The sequence below is a fragment of the Vanacampus margaritifer genome, chromosome 20 (assembly GCF_051991255.1).
Source record: "Vanacampus margaritifer isolate UIUO_Vmar chromosome 20, RoL_Vmar_1.0, whole genome shotgun sequence".
Classification (NCBI taxonomy): domain Eukaryota; kingdom Metazoa; phylum Chordata; class Actinopteri; order Syngnathiformes; family Syngnathidae; genus Vanacampus; species Vanacampus margaritifer.
Window position 1 is genome coordinate 9,559,018 of NC_135451.1, and position 13,411 is coordinate 9,572,428.

At 40.4% G+C, this 13,411-nt stretch overlaps 2 protein-coding genes across 14 annotated transcripts; one reads left to right on the forward strand and one right to left on the reverse strand.

The window, feature by feature from the left end:
- Window positions 1-413: 413 nt before the first annotated feature.
- On the forward strand, window positions 414-5,521 carry LOC144040514 (uncharacterized). Of its 5 annotated transcripts, none has more exons than XR_013289758.1 (7): window positions 414-1,226; window positions 2,161-2,241; window positions 2,526-2,551; window positions 2,969-3,010; window positions 3,077-3,113; window positions 3,699-3,765; window positions 5,139-5,521. XR_013289758.1 is itself a non-coding variant. In XM_077554769.1 (7 exons), the coding sequence occupies exons 1-5, from the start codon at window positions 1,632-1,634 to the stop codon at window positions 3,086-3,088; spliced, it is 390 nt and encodes a 129-aa protein (XP_077410895.1). In that variant the 5' UTR covers window positions 1,490-1,631; the 3' UTR covers window positions 3,089-3,113; window positions 3,613-3,660; window positions 5,139-5,521. The 5 variants fall into 5 exon arrangements, 4 of the variants coding, with proteins under 4 accessions (XP_077410895.1, XP_077410891.1, XP_077410892.1 ...); XM_077554769.1 differs by lacking the exons at window positions 414-1,226; window positions 3,699-3,765 and adding exons at window positions 1,490-1,860; window positions 3,613-3,660; XM_077554765.1 differs by lacking the exon at window positions 414-1,226 and adding an exon at window positions 1,491-1,860.
- Window positions 5,522-10,027: 4,506 nt separating this feature from the next.
- LOC144040512 (uncharacterized) lies at window positions 10,028-13,383 on the reverse strand. 9 transcript variants are annotated; one of them, XM_077554761.1, is made up of 9 exons: window positions 13,236-13,383; window positions 13,035-13,134; window positions 12,905-12,946; window positions 11,992-12,018; window positions 11,556-11,584; window positions 11,372-11,461; window positions 11,141-11,215; window positions 10,945-11,002; window positions 10,028-10,796 (listed from the first exon to the last, which is right to left on the reverse strand). In XM_077554761.1, the coding sequence occupies exons 1-9, from the start codon at window positions 13,271-13,273 to the stop codon at window positions 10,665-10,667; spliced, it is 591 nt and encodes a 196-aa protein (XP_077410887.1). In that variant the 5' UTR covers window positions 13,274-13,383; the 3' UTR covers window positions 10,028-10,664. The 9 variants fall into 9 exon arrangements, with proteins under 9 accessions (XP_077410887.1, XP_077410889.1, XP_077410884.1 ...); XM_077554763.1 differs by having other exon boundaries at window positions 10,887-11,002; XM_077554758.1 differs by having other exon boundaries at window positions 10,887-11,002; window positions 11,141-11,207; window positions 11,371-11,461.
- Between the last annotated feature and the right edge of the window lie 28 nt (window positions 13,384-13,411).

Consider the following 13,411-nt stretch of genomic DNA (forward strand, 5'->3'; position numbering starts at 1 on the left):
CTAATGACCAGAGGGCACTGAATATCATCTCAGGGTGTTACACTGCTCTCTCAATGAGCTCCGAGAACCATAACTACTTTTTTTTATTATTATTCAACATGTGGTGATACAATCTAATGGGATTGAAATTGTCATATATAAGAATAAGGGGGGGTGTTGAGTCAATTTTTAGTCAAAGACATTCTTCAGGTATAGTCATAATTTTCTTAGTCTGGAATAACTTAAATTTATAATAAAATAAAAATAAACGATTAATAAAATAAAATGAATACTAAAAAAAAAAAATACATTAATTTAAATTTATTTAAATGTAAATAAATTAATAAAAATGTAATAAATCAATTTAATTTACATACATTTAAATAACTTAATAAAATAAAACTAAATAAAAAAATCAATAAAAGCAATTCAAGTTACAAAACAAAACACCTTTGATTAAGGGAGTTTAAAGTATTCCACCAAATTAACTTTAATATATGGAACTGAGCCCGAATTTCCTCTGAGTGCCACAAGATGGTGAAGCAAGGTGGCAAGGCAGGTGTGCTCTCAAAATATACAACAAAAAAAAGGCAAAAAGGATTAATCAAACATATTAGATAAAAGTCCAAAGTAATTAAATTCAAAATACAAAAAAATCCTTCACATTAGCAGTGCAATGGCAATTGACCGTCTCAAATTCCCTTTTTGTTTCTTCATTTTAAAAAAAATGGCCATGTTGAATAACACTGCTTTTTTGTTGTAAATGACCATGTATGTAGTAAACCTTTTATTACAAAAAGCAATCACGTATAGTAAGCCGTTTTTTTTACAGACAATGTATAGTAAGGTTTTTTTGTTTTGTTTGTTTGTTTTAAAAAAAATAAACAAGCAATAATAGTAAAAGCATTATTTAAAATGTTTTGGGGGGTTTTGTTTTTAAAAAAAAACTAAACAAGCATTAATAGTAAAAGTGTTATTTAAAATAAATAAATAAATACACGACCATATATGGTCATGTTCTACATGCGTTCTTGTTTTTTTCCATTACCTGATTGAATGGGGGCAAGGGGGGCGTGTCTTGCTGCACCTCACCTGCAGCGCGTTGACAATCAGTGGACTTCAAAAGGAATTCAGTGACAGCACTCAGTTTCTCGGATTGTTCTTGTGCTCACTCAGCAGGTGTCAAGTGTTGTCTGTTCTCATTTGTGCTCCAGTTATAGTTGTCTTTCCTCGATTGATAACCGTGTGTAAGTATTTCTCACACCTCTTTATTTTCTAGTTACTGTCTTGGTTTTGGTTGTTGTGCTAGTAGTTTCCTTGCGTTTCAGTCACACCGGACTTGACATTTATAATAACTTGTTTATTTATTTATTTTCAAACGACCATATACTAATGTGTGTGTATAGCAAGGCGTTTAAAAAAAAAAAAAGTGGTATCTTTTTTTTTTAATGACCATGTATAGTAGGGCTTTTTTAATCTTTTTATTTTATTTATTTTTTTCAAACGACCATATACTAAATATTGTATTGTTACACGAAGTGTTTTTGCATTTTATCTTTTGGGTGGTATGGGTGTGTAACATGTGATAAACCCCACGAGAAGCCGGTTATTTCACATTTAGATTTCCTAAAATTATTTGCAGTGGGTCGGTCATGTGGCCGGTAATTATCCAATCGGAGCCAAATGTCGTGTACCAAACGCGGAAGTACACTCGCTCCAGTAGAAGTGGGATGGGAGTTGCTTCTCCATGGGCCACAGGTCTGAACGTTCCTTTGCCGCAGACTTTAATTTTTCTAGTTTTGATTTGTAACTTAAACACCTTCTTGCGTGCATTTGAGGCGAGCCTTCTACCGCGTACCGTGAAATTCAACGTGACGACGGGTGAGTGAAATGTTAGTTGTGAGCGCCGGCTGGGTTCATTTAATGTAATTAGCGACACCGGTTGACGTCATCTGTTCTTAATTGTTTAACGGTTAAAGATTCTCAACTGTTACCTCATTGAAGGAATTAAGAATGTTGATGACGATTGTTTGATATTAGTTGATTATGTATGACTTATGTTAGGGATATTTGTGTTTAAATATAACTAATATTTATATTAATGATTGGATGTGAACACTAGAACGTTTGATGGTTAATGTGTACATAAATGTGATTGAGAATTTATGGTACTGTTGTCAGGCCGTGTTATCAACTTGAACATCAACTCGGACGAGAGTCAACACATTCAAACCTCAAGCATCGAATTCCTCCTGTCAGCCGGTAGGGGGCTCTTTGTAGCCCACAACCCCTCTTTTTTGTTTTTACGTCTTGGCTACCATCCATCCAACTTTCAGACTCTTCCCTTCCACCAACTTCTCAAGTCTTCTGCACCTTTCACACATTCCTGGATTAAATTCTTAAATCCAGACGGGGGTCTCCATTTTATTTTATTTATTTTTACACATTTACTCTTCAGTCAAATGATTATACCTTTTTTTTGTGGTTGGCTGGGATTTTGTAAATGTTGGTGGGTTTTCATGAAGTTTGCTGTTCTTGTGTTGCAGAGGCAGCGAGGGATCAAATGCATAAGGTAATATGTATAACCACACCTGATGAATTTTTATGCTTTCCCCATCAATTTAGGAACAAAGTGGCACAATAAAGATGACTTGACTTGACTTGACATGACATGACTTGACCACGACACGTTTGTTGGTGTATAAACTACCTGAGCAACAATGATCTGAATTGTGACCAGGAGGGGGCAGAATATGGAGCTTTGTGGCATCCCTTAGTTGTTTTTCTTAGAAAGGCCTGATTGCAATCAGGGCAGGTAATGGAAAGTGTTTGCAAGATCTTGCTGGAGATGGTCTGTAGTTGTTTGGCTTGTCTGGGCCCAGAGCAGTTTTTTGTTGGTTTGATGGAAAGTTGAGGTGTGAAGTGTAGGTAGGATTTGAGGCAGGAGTCATATTGATAAACACATTTTATTTGATATTGTCTTTTTCAGGGTTGTCTCGGCAGCAGGTCGTACAAGAGGACCTGGACCAAGGTAATGAGTACATGAACACATTTAAGTGACTTGCTCAAAAAATTTTTTTCTTTTCTTTTTTTGCAGATTGGAAGATGATGAGTTGGGTGGGCCAAAATGAGAGGTGAAAAAAAGTACAGTTTAGTGTTAAGACTTATAGTTGCAAAATATTTCTGGGCACTAAATGTACCCAAAAAAATCCAAATGCTGGTCAAAACTCTTAATATTGAGGTAAAGCCTGTTTATTTCAATCATTAGTTTCAAAAAGTGAAGCTTGCATCTAATATTGGTTCACCACATGCAGTCTGTTTGAATTTTGATGATTTGGCAGAAAAGGCCCAAGAATTAAAAGAAATAAGCAAGTCTTTCATAAAATAAGACCCTTTCACGTGAACAATAAAAAAAATGAAAAAGTCCCAAACTGCCTTCTAGGAAGTGTTATTGTGGGCCCAAGATGCTTTGATATCGACCTTTACATGGTGTGCAGTTCAGTGGTTTCACTTTTTGAAACAAATGATGGAAATAAACATTTTCTGACCAGCACTAGTAGACTTGGGAATTGTGGCCCCTAAAGTAATCGACTGCCCCTTCCTTCCCTGTGGTGACTGTTGGTGACCTGCAAGTTGGATGCGTGTCGAGCCACCGGCTGACAGCAAGGATACTTGCACAAAGTGAGCAGCCCACAATATGTACAATATTTTTGTTTCAGGCTGAGCCACGAGCCGGACGGGACCGAAGGCCGAAGCGCCGAGCAAGTGAGTGCGACCAGAACTACGGTACTCTGCTTTTAGTTTCTGATGCTTTTTTTGCTGTGAGCGACGTGGGCCGCTTGCCCCGGCGGTGACGTTGTGGAGGTTTCTGCAGCGGTTGACAGGTCTTCCGAGGCGTCCCACCTGCGGCGCTCCAATTCATCAAATGGCGTCTTGTGTTTGACTTGAAATTGTTTGTCACCGAATGTTGTCCACTTAGCGTCCGTTGCAGCCTGGATGGACCGTGGGTTATAAATAGCATCCGTTTTTAGGGTTTGTGAAAGAAAGAAAAAAATGTTCACGGCAAAATGTTGCACATTAACAAGTACAGTTCTGTTAAAGTTTGCATCAGTGGTTCGTTCAAGGTTGCAAAGATGTTAGCCAGACACTCGTTAACTGTGAAGCATGCAAACTGTGCCAGCATCACATTTTCTACAAGTTTCAAAATTGTTAAAAGCAATAAAAGTCTTTGCAACATTGAACAAACCCTGATTTAAAACAATTGTTTAAGTATCAGTTTCAAGTTACCAAACTGTCCTAAATGTTGCAATTTCGTCCATAGAAATTGACAGTGCTGCTAAAAAAAATAATCTAATTGGTTGTGTGTAATTTTAAAACAGATTTTCTTTTTTGCTGGTTAAGGGCTCAGTATTAAATGTTTCCATATTTAACGTTTTGCAACACATTGGTCTAAATTATGCCCCATAATTAAAAAATATTTCAACACTTAAGATAATAAAAATATTGAATGTCACTAGTCTAGATTTCTTTGCAAGCAAAATACTCATAGTACAGCTCTTCTTATTGGTCAAGACAGATATTGCTGACCTAATGGCGTGTCTCTCATTGGCTCAGCAGGGCAGACAAATTATTAAACCAAATAAGATCATGTCTAATGTGCACATTTCCGGCGCGTGAAAAGCCATGGTAGTAAAGTTAAACTTTTTCCTGCATTTTCTTAAAGGTTTGACCCCCATCCTCAAACTGCAGGGCCTACTGACTGAGAAGGCGATTGGTCGATCCATCGCTGGTCCCTTGTCAAGGTTTCGTAAGCTGGGGCCAATTGTGGGCTCAAGAAGCTCGCAGATGGAATTTGTGAATAACAAGTCAGACAAATGCACTTGACTTGTTCTTGCAGGAAGGTGCCGGAGTCGAACCGCAACGGTGACAATCGCAAGTCTTGTGTGCTTGTTTTCATAGTAGAAGAGTCTGAGCACCTTTTTCATTTTGAGTTGAAATGTGCAGCCTACAGTATTTCGTCCTGTTGAGCTGAACTGAGAGACCAACAAACTGCCGGCAGCTCCAGATGAACAGTTTTGCCGCTTTTTGAGGAGTGTGCAATTTTTGCACGTCAACATGGATGACAACACATTCATGAATGCGTTTTTGTTTTCCCGCAGCAATCCCAAAGATGTGGACGCTACGCTGAAGAGCAGAACACGAACCATACAGGGAGAGTATTTTATTTTAGTTCTTGCTGTTTGTCACAAACTCACTGGGTGTGCACCAACTCACACGAACCGCATGCTTGTTCTTTTTGTCCTCAACTGCATCCAATCAAAACTTGATGAAGCCTATTTGTACATCTATGAACTCTTCTTTTCAACAGTTTTTTTTTCCCCCTTTCTAGATGAAACTGACAAGCGTATGTGCTTTTCTGCTTGAATTAAAATTGTAACATCATTTCAACTTGTTTGTTTGAGATGTTGGGGATGACCAAAAGCACGCATCCTGACACTGATGTAAATTTAAGTTGTGAATAAAATGAGTTTGTTTTTTTTGGTCTGAGTTTGTTCTTCCTCCCTGCATGTACTCATTCTTGGCAATGAAGCGCTTCAGGTACCTTTGGGCTGTTCAAGTGACTGTCCTTTTTGGGCCAAGAGATAACTTGTAGAAGTGGTCAGTGACGTTTTGTCTACTACTGTTTTTGAAGGGCAACCAGTTTGAACCAAATTACCTTAGATGCTCTATGCTATTAATGTTTGTGTGAAAACACTTGAAGATAACGCATCACTTGGTTTCTATAAAAGGCTGTTTGTTTTTAAGTCACTTGTATGATATACGTAAATCTGTCCCAATTCTGGTGATGTTGCTGTCTCGACCAGGGTGAGCAGCTTTTCAAATTTAAAAACGGGGATGGTGAAATGTACAATAAATTTCACCAAATTTAATAGCTAGTCAGTCTTCGTGGGATGCCAAAAGCTATCTTGATTGACAGTTCAACAGCGCTAGCCGAGCATTTGATATTTCTCCGTCACACAATGCAAATGCTTCCTTTATAGCAGTGGTAGGGAACCCTGGTCCTCAAGAGCCGCTGTCCTGCCTGTTTTCCATGTCTCCATCAACACACCTGAATTGATGAACAAGATCGTTATCAGGCTCTCAGAGTTTGCTGATTAGCTAAGTTAAAGGTTTCCTATCCATGGTTTGTACCGTGTAAACAAACAGCAGATTGTACAGTTTTTGCCTGTGACTATCATGAAAGCCAGACAGATTGCTAGTTGTCCAACGACATTTTATCACATTTCGAAATATCAAATCAAAAATAATTACAAGCATTCAATTGGCAAATCGAGCGTCAAATAAAGTCGTGACGTCAGGCCTCATACTGGTAATGTACAGTTTAAAAGCTCGGCTTTGCGTTGTCTAACCGGCGAGTGGATAGTTGACAGCCAGTGGATAGTAGGACTACATTCATATATACTATTTTCACGGGGATCATTAGTATGCAAAGTGGGCAGTGAAACATGGTTAGGATTAGGATTAGTTGCATACAATATACAGACATTCACATACATGGTGAGATTTGAACCCTGGATCTCAGGGTTCGCAAACCGTGTACCAGACCGCTCGGCTAGCGGAACGGTGACGGTGATCGCCGCTCTGCGGCCATATGCATGAAACAATCGGATTGTTCACCCCAGGGGGCGCGTCTGTCAGCGAGCAAAAGACAAAAGTGCGCAGAGAACTGACAGCGTCATCGCTGTACTGGGCTTGGGGTCAAGGTTTTCACTTGCAACACTTTGGGTCGCGGGTTCTAATCCAACCCTAGGTGCTTGTTGCTCTCTACTACAAAATTTACAAAGGAGTTACCTTGTAGCTGCAGTCATGAAAACATTTTTCCTTCTTGATCAAAAACAACTTAACACTGACGTGAAGACCATCCATGCCATAGTCTGCATGGAATGCTATATTCCTAGCCTTTGCTTGCTGTAATGCTCAAAAGCAATAATTCTTAATTTAGCAATTGATATACACATTCATCCGCTCTGTTCTAGTATCTTAATGTGTATTGACCATTGGAATAATACAAAAAAAGCTGATAGGCTCCACTCCTTACCCACCATCATTCTGCATTTTTCTTGTACTCGATAGCCCCGCCCCCTACCCTCCACCATCACCACACAAATGTTGAATGGTAGTAGCTACCCAGCACCATTCTACCCACCCACTACCATCCTACCTACCTACCTACCTACCTACTACCACCAATACTACTATTTATATTCTACCACTATTAAAGAATGTTATAATGGTAGTAGGTAGGAGGCGGGGCGAAGCTAACTTGGTGTTAGTAGGTGTGACGTGTCTACCTCCTACCACCATGTTGAATGATAGTAGGTAGCTACCTACTACCATTTGTACCTACCTCCTACCACCATGCTCAATGATGATAGTAGGTAGGGGGCGGGGCTTTGCCCCGCCCCCTACCTACTACCACCATTCACTACTATTTATAGTCTACTACTATTCAAGAATGTTAAATGATAGTGGGTAGGGGGCGGGGCTTTGCCCCGCCCCCTACCCACTACCATTCTGCCTACCTCCTACCGCCATGCTCAATGATGATAGTAGGTAGGGGGTGGGGCAAAGCCCCGCCCCCTACCCACTACCATTTAACATTCTTGAATAGTAGTAGACTATAAAGAGTAGTGAATGGTGGTAGTAGCCACTACCATTCTGCCTACCTCCTACCGCCATGCTCAATGATGATAGTAGGTAGGGGGCGGGGCTTTGCCCCGCCCCCTACCTACTACCACCATTCACTACTATTTATAGTCTACTACTATTCAAGAATGTTAAATGATAGTGGGTAGGGGGCGGGGCAAAGCCCCGCCCCCTACCCACTACCATTCTGCCTACCTCCTACCGCCATGCTCAATGATGATAGTAGGTAGGGGGCGGGGCAAAGCCCCGCCCCCTACCTACTACCACCATTCACTACTATTTATAGTCTACTACTATTCAAGAATGTTAAATGGTAGTACTAGTACTAGTAACTACCATTCTACCTGCCTACTATCACAATGTTGTAATGGTAGTGGGTAGGGCGAAGCTACCACCATTCTAGCACCCAGGACCGTTCTACCTACCAACTATAATTCTTCCTACCCACTATCATCATTACTACCATTTCTATTTTATTACTATTAAACAATGTTGAATTCTACCTACCTACTTACTTACCACCATCATTCCTACCATTACTATTCAAAAATGTCAAGAACGTTCAATAGTGGTATGGTAGGGAGCAGGGCTTTGTGTGTTTTTTATTGAAAAGAAAACTGCTTAAATATTGTAAGTACATAGCAACTCGCCTGATTGACTACATATCGGCTTGGAACCCGCGACCCACGACGTGTTAAGCAGACACTTTAACCTCCAGACCACGGTGTCAACGAGGTCGGCAGGTCTCTGCGCACTTTTGTCTTTTGCTTGCTGACAGAAGCGCCCCCTTGGGTAGAAAATCAGATGGTTTTATATATATGGCCGCAGAGCAGCGATCACCGTCACCGTTCCGCTAGCCGAGCGGTTAGGTACACGGTTTGCGAACCCTGAGATCCAGGGTTCAAATCTCACCATGTATGTGAATGTCCGTATATTGTATGCAACTAATCCTAATCCTAACCATGTTTCACTGCGTCCTGTGCATATCAATGATCCCTGTGAAAACTGTACCTGACAATGAACATGATTCATTCGTCCAAATGTTAAAAAACAATGATGATGTATGCACGTGGCTAAAAAACTTTCTGTCTCCACAATATACGTTTCTGTCATTTAAGATTTATATGTATGTCATGAAGTATTTAAGACAAGCAAGCAATTGGGATTGACCAGAATTAGAAATACTTCACGCTTTTGCACCTAATAATCATGGGAAATATAATCGTACTATCCAGTGGCGGGCACCACTTGCCAGTTAGACAACACAAGGCCGAGCTTTTAAACGCAAATATTACAATGCGTGACCGGCGTGGTAAACGGCATCGCCAACTTCCAATTGTCAATTCCGACCTTACGTCACTTGTCGAAATGGCGGTCACCTCCGTAAAATGCGCTCCTTCCATTGAAAAGCATTGGACTTCTGATCCTACTAATTACTAATTTGACTTGAGGATTATTTCGATTTCAAAATGTCGTTGGACTACAAGCAATCTGCCTGGTTTGGATGATAGTCACAGGGAAAAACTACACAATCCGCTGTTTGCTTACATCGAATAAAGGATGCATTTGCATTGTGTTGTATTGGAGAAATGTCAAATGCCCGGATGTCTGGAATTGTCAATAGCTGCTGTGACATATCAAAAAGGTTGGATATTGGCGATTACATTTGTTACCAACCTCCCCTGACGTGGACTAACTCGCTACTAAATTTGATGAGATGTATTTCAGATTTAACTATAAGGTAGCAGCCAAGGAGCCTACCAACGAGACATAGTGATTTAAATATATCATTCAAGCGATGGCAGCTCTTTATCGAAACAAATCTTCAATAACACGTCTTCACACAGACATCAATAATTTCCATAATTTCTATCAAAGTGATCACCCACCACTGTCAGTAGTAGCTCTACGCGTATAAAAAGTTGACTTGTTTCGAGGTCATCACTGGCTGAGGGGATCGAAATGTAGGTCGTGAACTTCAGGGTGCGGGTCACTTTAATGCAGTCACAGGTACCTGACGTGCAAAAAGATTCACAAGTTACTTGCCATCCTGTGTTGCCAAGAATCCTAAGCATGAGGAGGAAGAACGACTGACCCACAAAAAAAAAAAAACCTCTTTATTCACAACTGTGTCAGGATGTGTACTTTCGATTACACATGACTTTTGTAGAAAAAACACCATCAAATCTGGATTTTTTTTTTTTTTGCAGGGGTGCTAATTATGACAAATAGTATGTTTACATATTTTTAATGCATTACACAGCATTCTTCGCAAAATTTAACAAAGCATTGCCATTGAATGCATCATGCACATACTTCATCCACGTCTCAAACAGACAACTTGAAATGTTACAATTTTAATTCAAGCCGAAAAGCACATACGTAAGTATCACAAGCTTCAGTTTCATCTAGAATGGCATAAAAAACCCTGTTCAACAAGAAGATTTCATAGATGTACAAATAGGCTTCATCAAGGTTTTGATTGGACGCACAGTTCCGGACAAACATGCAGTCCGTGTGAGTTGGTGCACACCCAGTGAGTTTGTGACAAACACAGCAAGTAGAACAAAAATGAAATAAAACTACTTTCCCTGTATGGTTTGTGTTCTGCTCTTCAGCGTAGCGTCCGCATCTTTGGGATTGCTGCGGGAAAACAAAAATGCACTCTTATCAATGTGTTGACGTGCAATAATTGCACACTTGCCACAAAAAGCGGCAAAGCCGTTCATCTGGAGCTGCAAGCCGTTTGTTGGTCTCTCCTCAGTTCAGCTAAACAGGACGAAACACTGTAGGCTGCATTTGTTGCGCTATATGATGGCGCCCCCGATGCACATTTCAACTCAAAACGAAAAAGCTGCTCAGATTCTGAAAACAAGCACCCAAATAAACGCACGACTCAATGGACACTGTTGACGCTGACGTTCGACGGACTCCGGCGCCTTCCTGCAAGAACAAGTCAAGTGCATTTGTCTAGCTTGTTATTCACAAATTCCATCTGCGAGCTTCTTGAGCCCACAACTGGCCGCAGCCGAAGAAACCTTGACCAGCGATGGCTCGACCAATCGCCTTCTTAGTCCGTAGGCCCTGCGGTTAGTAAGCTTCAGTTTGATCTGGAATGGAAAAAAAATATTCAGTCTTCGTCATTGTTTTTGACTGGACACAGTTAAGGACAAGCATGCGCAGTGTGAGTTTGTGCACACCCAGTGAGTTTGTGACAGCGTGGCGACAAACAGGAAGTAGAACAAAAAGATACTCTCCCTGTATTTCTTGACTTTTGCCGCTGCTGTGTTTCGACTCGACGGACCCCGCCTCCTTCCTGCAAGAATAATGTGATGATAGTTCGTGAGCGTCTGGCGAACATCTTTGTGCATTTGTCTCGCCCCGTTAGCACACGCAACACTCGTCGCTTGCGCACACCTCCCACCCATGCGCGGACCCCGTAGTTCTGTCTCACTTATTTGATTGCCGAGTCGACGGGACTGTTTCCCCCCTACATGACCTTTGGTCCCATCCAGCTCGTGGCCCGTGCCTACAAAACAAATATTTGACAATTACTTGAGATGAATGAATGCATTTGGGGCCATTCCCAGCCCTACTTGTACTGGTCAGGAAATTAGAATATTGAGGAAAAGTCCATTTATTTCAAGTGAACCGTGCATCTTAAATGAGTTTGCAGTATCCACACCTTTGTTTGGGAACGCTGTTGGGGTTCATCTTGTACACAATTGCGCTTTTGACGCTGCTGTGGTTCGACTTGACAGACTCCAGCTCCTTTCTGCAAGAACAAGTCAAGTGCATTTGTCAAGAGTTATTCAGAAAAACAAATCCGTTGTGAGCATGTCACTTACATGTCTTCATGTACTCGTTACCTTGGTTCAGGTCCTCTTGTAAGACAACCCTGAAACGGACAAAATAAAATGTGTTTATCAATATGATTCCTGCCTCAAATCCTACCTACACTTCGCACCCCAACTTTCAACTTGCCCTCAAACCAACAAAAAACTGCTCTGGGCCCAGACAAGCCAAACAACTACAGACCATCTCCAGCAAGATCTTGCAAACACTTTCCATTACCTGCCATGATTGCAATCAGGCCTTTCTAAGAAAAACAACTAAGGGATGCCACAAAGCTCCATATTCTGCCCCTCCTGGTCACAATTCAGATCATTGTTGCTCAGGCAGTTTATAAACCAACAAACGTGTCGTGTCAAGTCATGTCAAGTCAAGTCATATTTATTGTGCCACTTTGTTCCTAAATTGATGGGGAAAGCATACAAATTCATCAGGTGTGTTTATACATATTACCTTCGTGCGTTTGATCCGTTGCTGCCTCTGCAACACAAGAACAGCAAACTTCATGAAGACCCACCAACATTTACGAAATTCCAGATGACCACAAAAAGAAGGTATAATCATTTGACTGAAGAATAAATGTGTAAAAAATAAAGAGGTAAATATTGTACAATATTAAAACACTTCACATGAATTGTACATTAAAAAAAAAAATTTAAGCACAATGTATTAAAACAGCGGTTCTCAAATGGGGGTACAGGAGATTTTAAAATATCTAGATTTTTTATTTTTTTTTAAATAGCATCAATGCTAAATAAGAGCTTGATGACAGCAGTTGCATCCATACTACCATAAATGAAGATCTTCAGTGAAGCACAAGCGCAATGTCTCTCTTAAATGCAAAAAGTTAAGCGCAACATTACAATATTCAGTGCTGACAGTAGGTAATGTCAGTCTTCTTAATTATTAAATAAACAACGTTTTGTTTTTATTTCAAATAAAGTGTTTTTTTTTTTAGAACAGATCTGTACTATAATTCCAAAGGAGGGCACTTTGTTGATACATGTACAAAACTATGTCCAATTAAGTTAATTATATACTTTGGCTGCACGATATTGGAAAAACATGCCATGTAGTTGTTGAATATTGCGATAGATATTATTGATATTAATGAAATAATAACATTTTCATCATGTGGCAAAATAAGCAAGCTCAATGTATTCTTAGTTAATTGCAGTTACCCAAGATAATGTTCAACTATTGGATAGTGATGCACATTTAAGTTTGCCTCTGACTGATCCAATTCAGATAAAAGCATAAAATGATAAAGATTGATAATCGGTGTATTAGAATACCAGGGATTTGAATCTTTTTGGATACGGAGGGGAAAAAATGGGGGTTGTTAAAAGACCTATATAGCACAAACCTTTCCTTGAACTCTGTCGCGGTTTCTCTGGTGGCAAAACACCTGAAAAAAAGCACAAAACTACTGTGAAAAAACAGTGACAAATACCTTCAAATCCAACTAATGGGCTGGCTTTTAGCGCAAAACATACCGTCGAGCTGGTCGCCATCTTGCTGCGAGCCATGAGGCCATTTAATGCACCTGTTGACACCACTCTCATCGGGCACACCTGTCTCCAATTATCTCGACGCCTGAAACCGAAATGTTCAAAAATGAAACCGAAATGAAGCCCAAACATCACATTCATTAACAAGTTGCGCACATTAAGTCTCAGGCGCTAAAATGAAATTACCTCGGCCAGCGTCCATTTGCGCCACGACAGTAGTTCATTACGGCACCACTTCCTGAAGGCCTGCAAACATTTCCCGCCAAAACGTAACTTCCTGCTGCTTCCGGCGGAGGCTATCGCCCACTTGTGGCAAGAAAACAGCATGCTATGTATGGAGGACCAAAACTGCCAAAATTAAA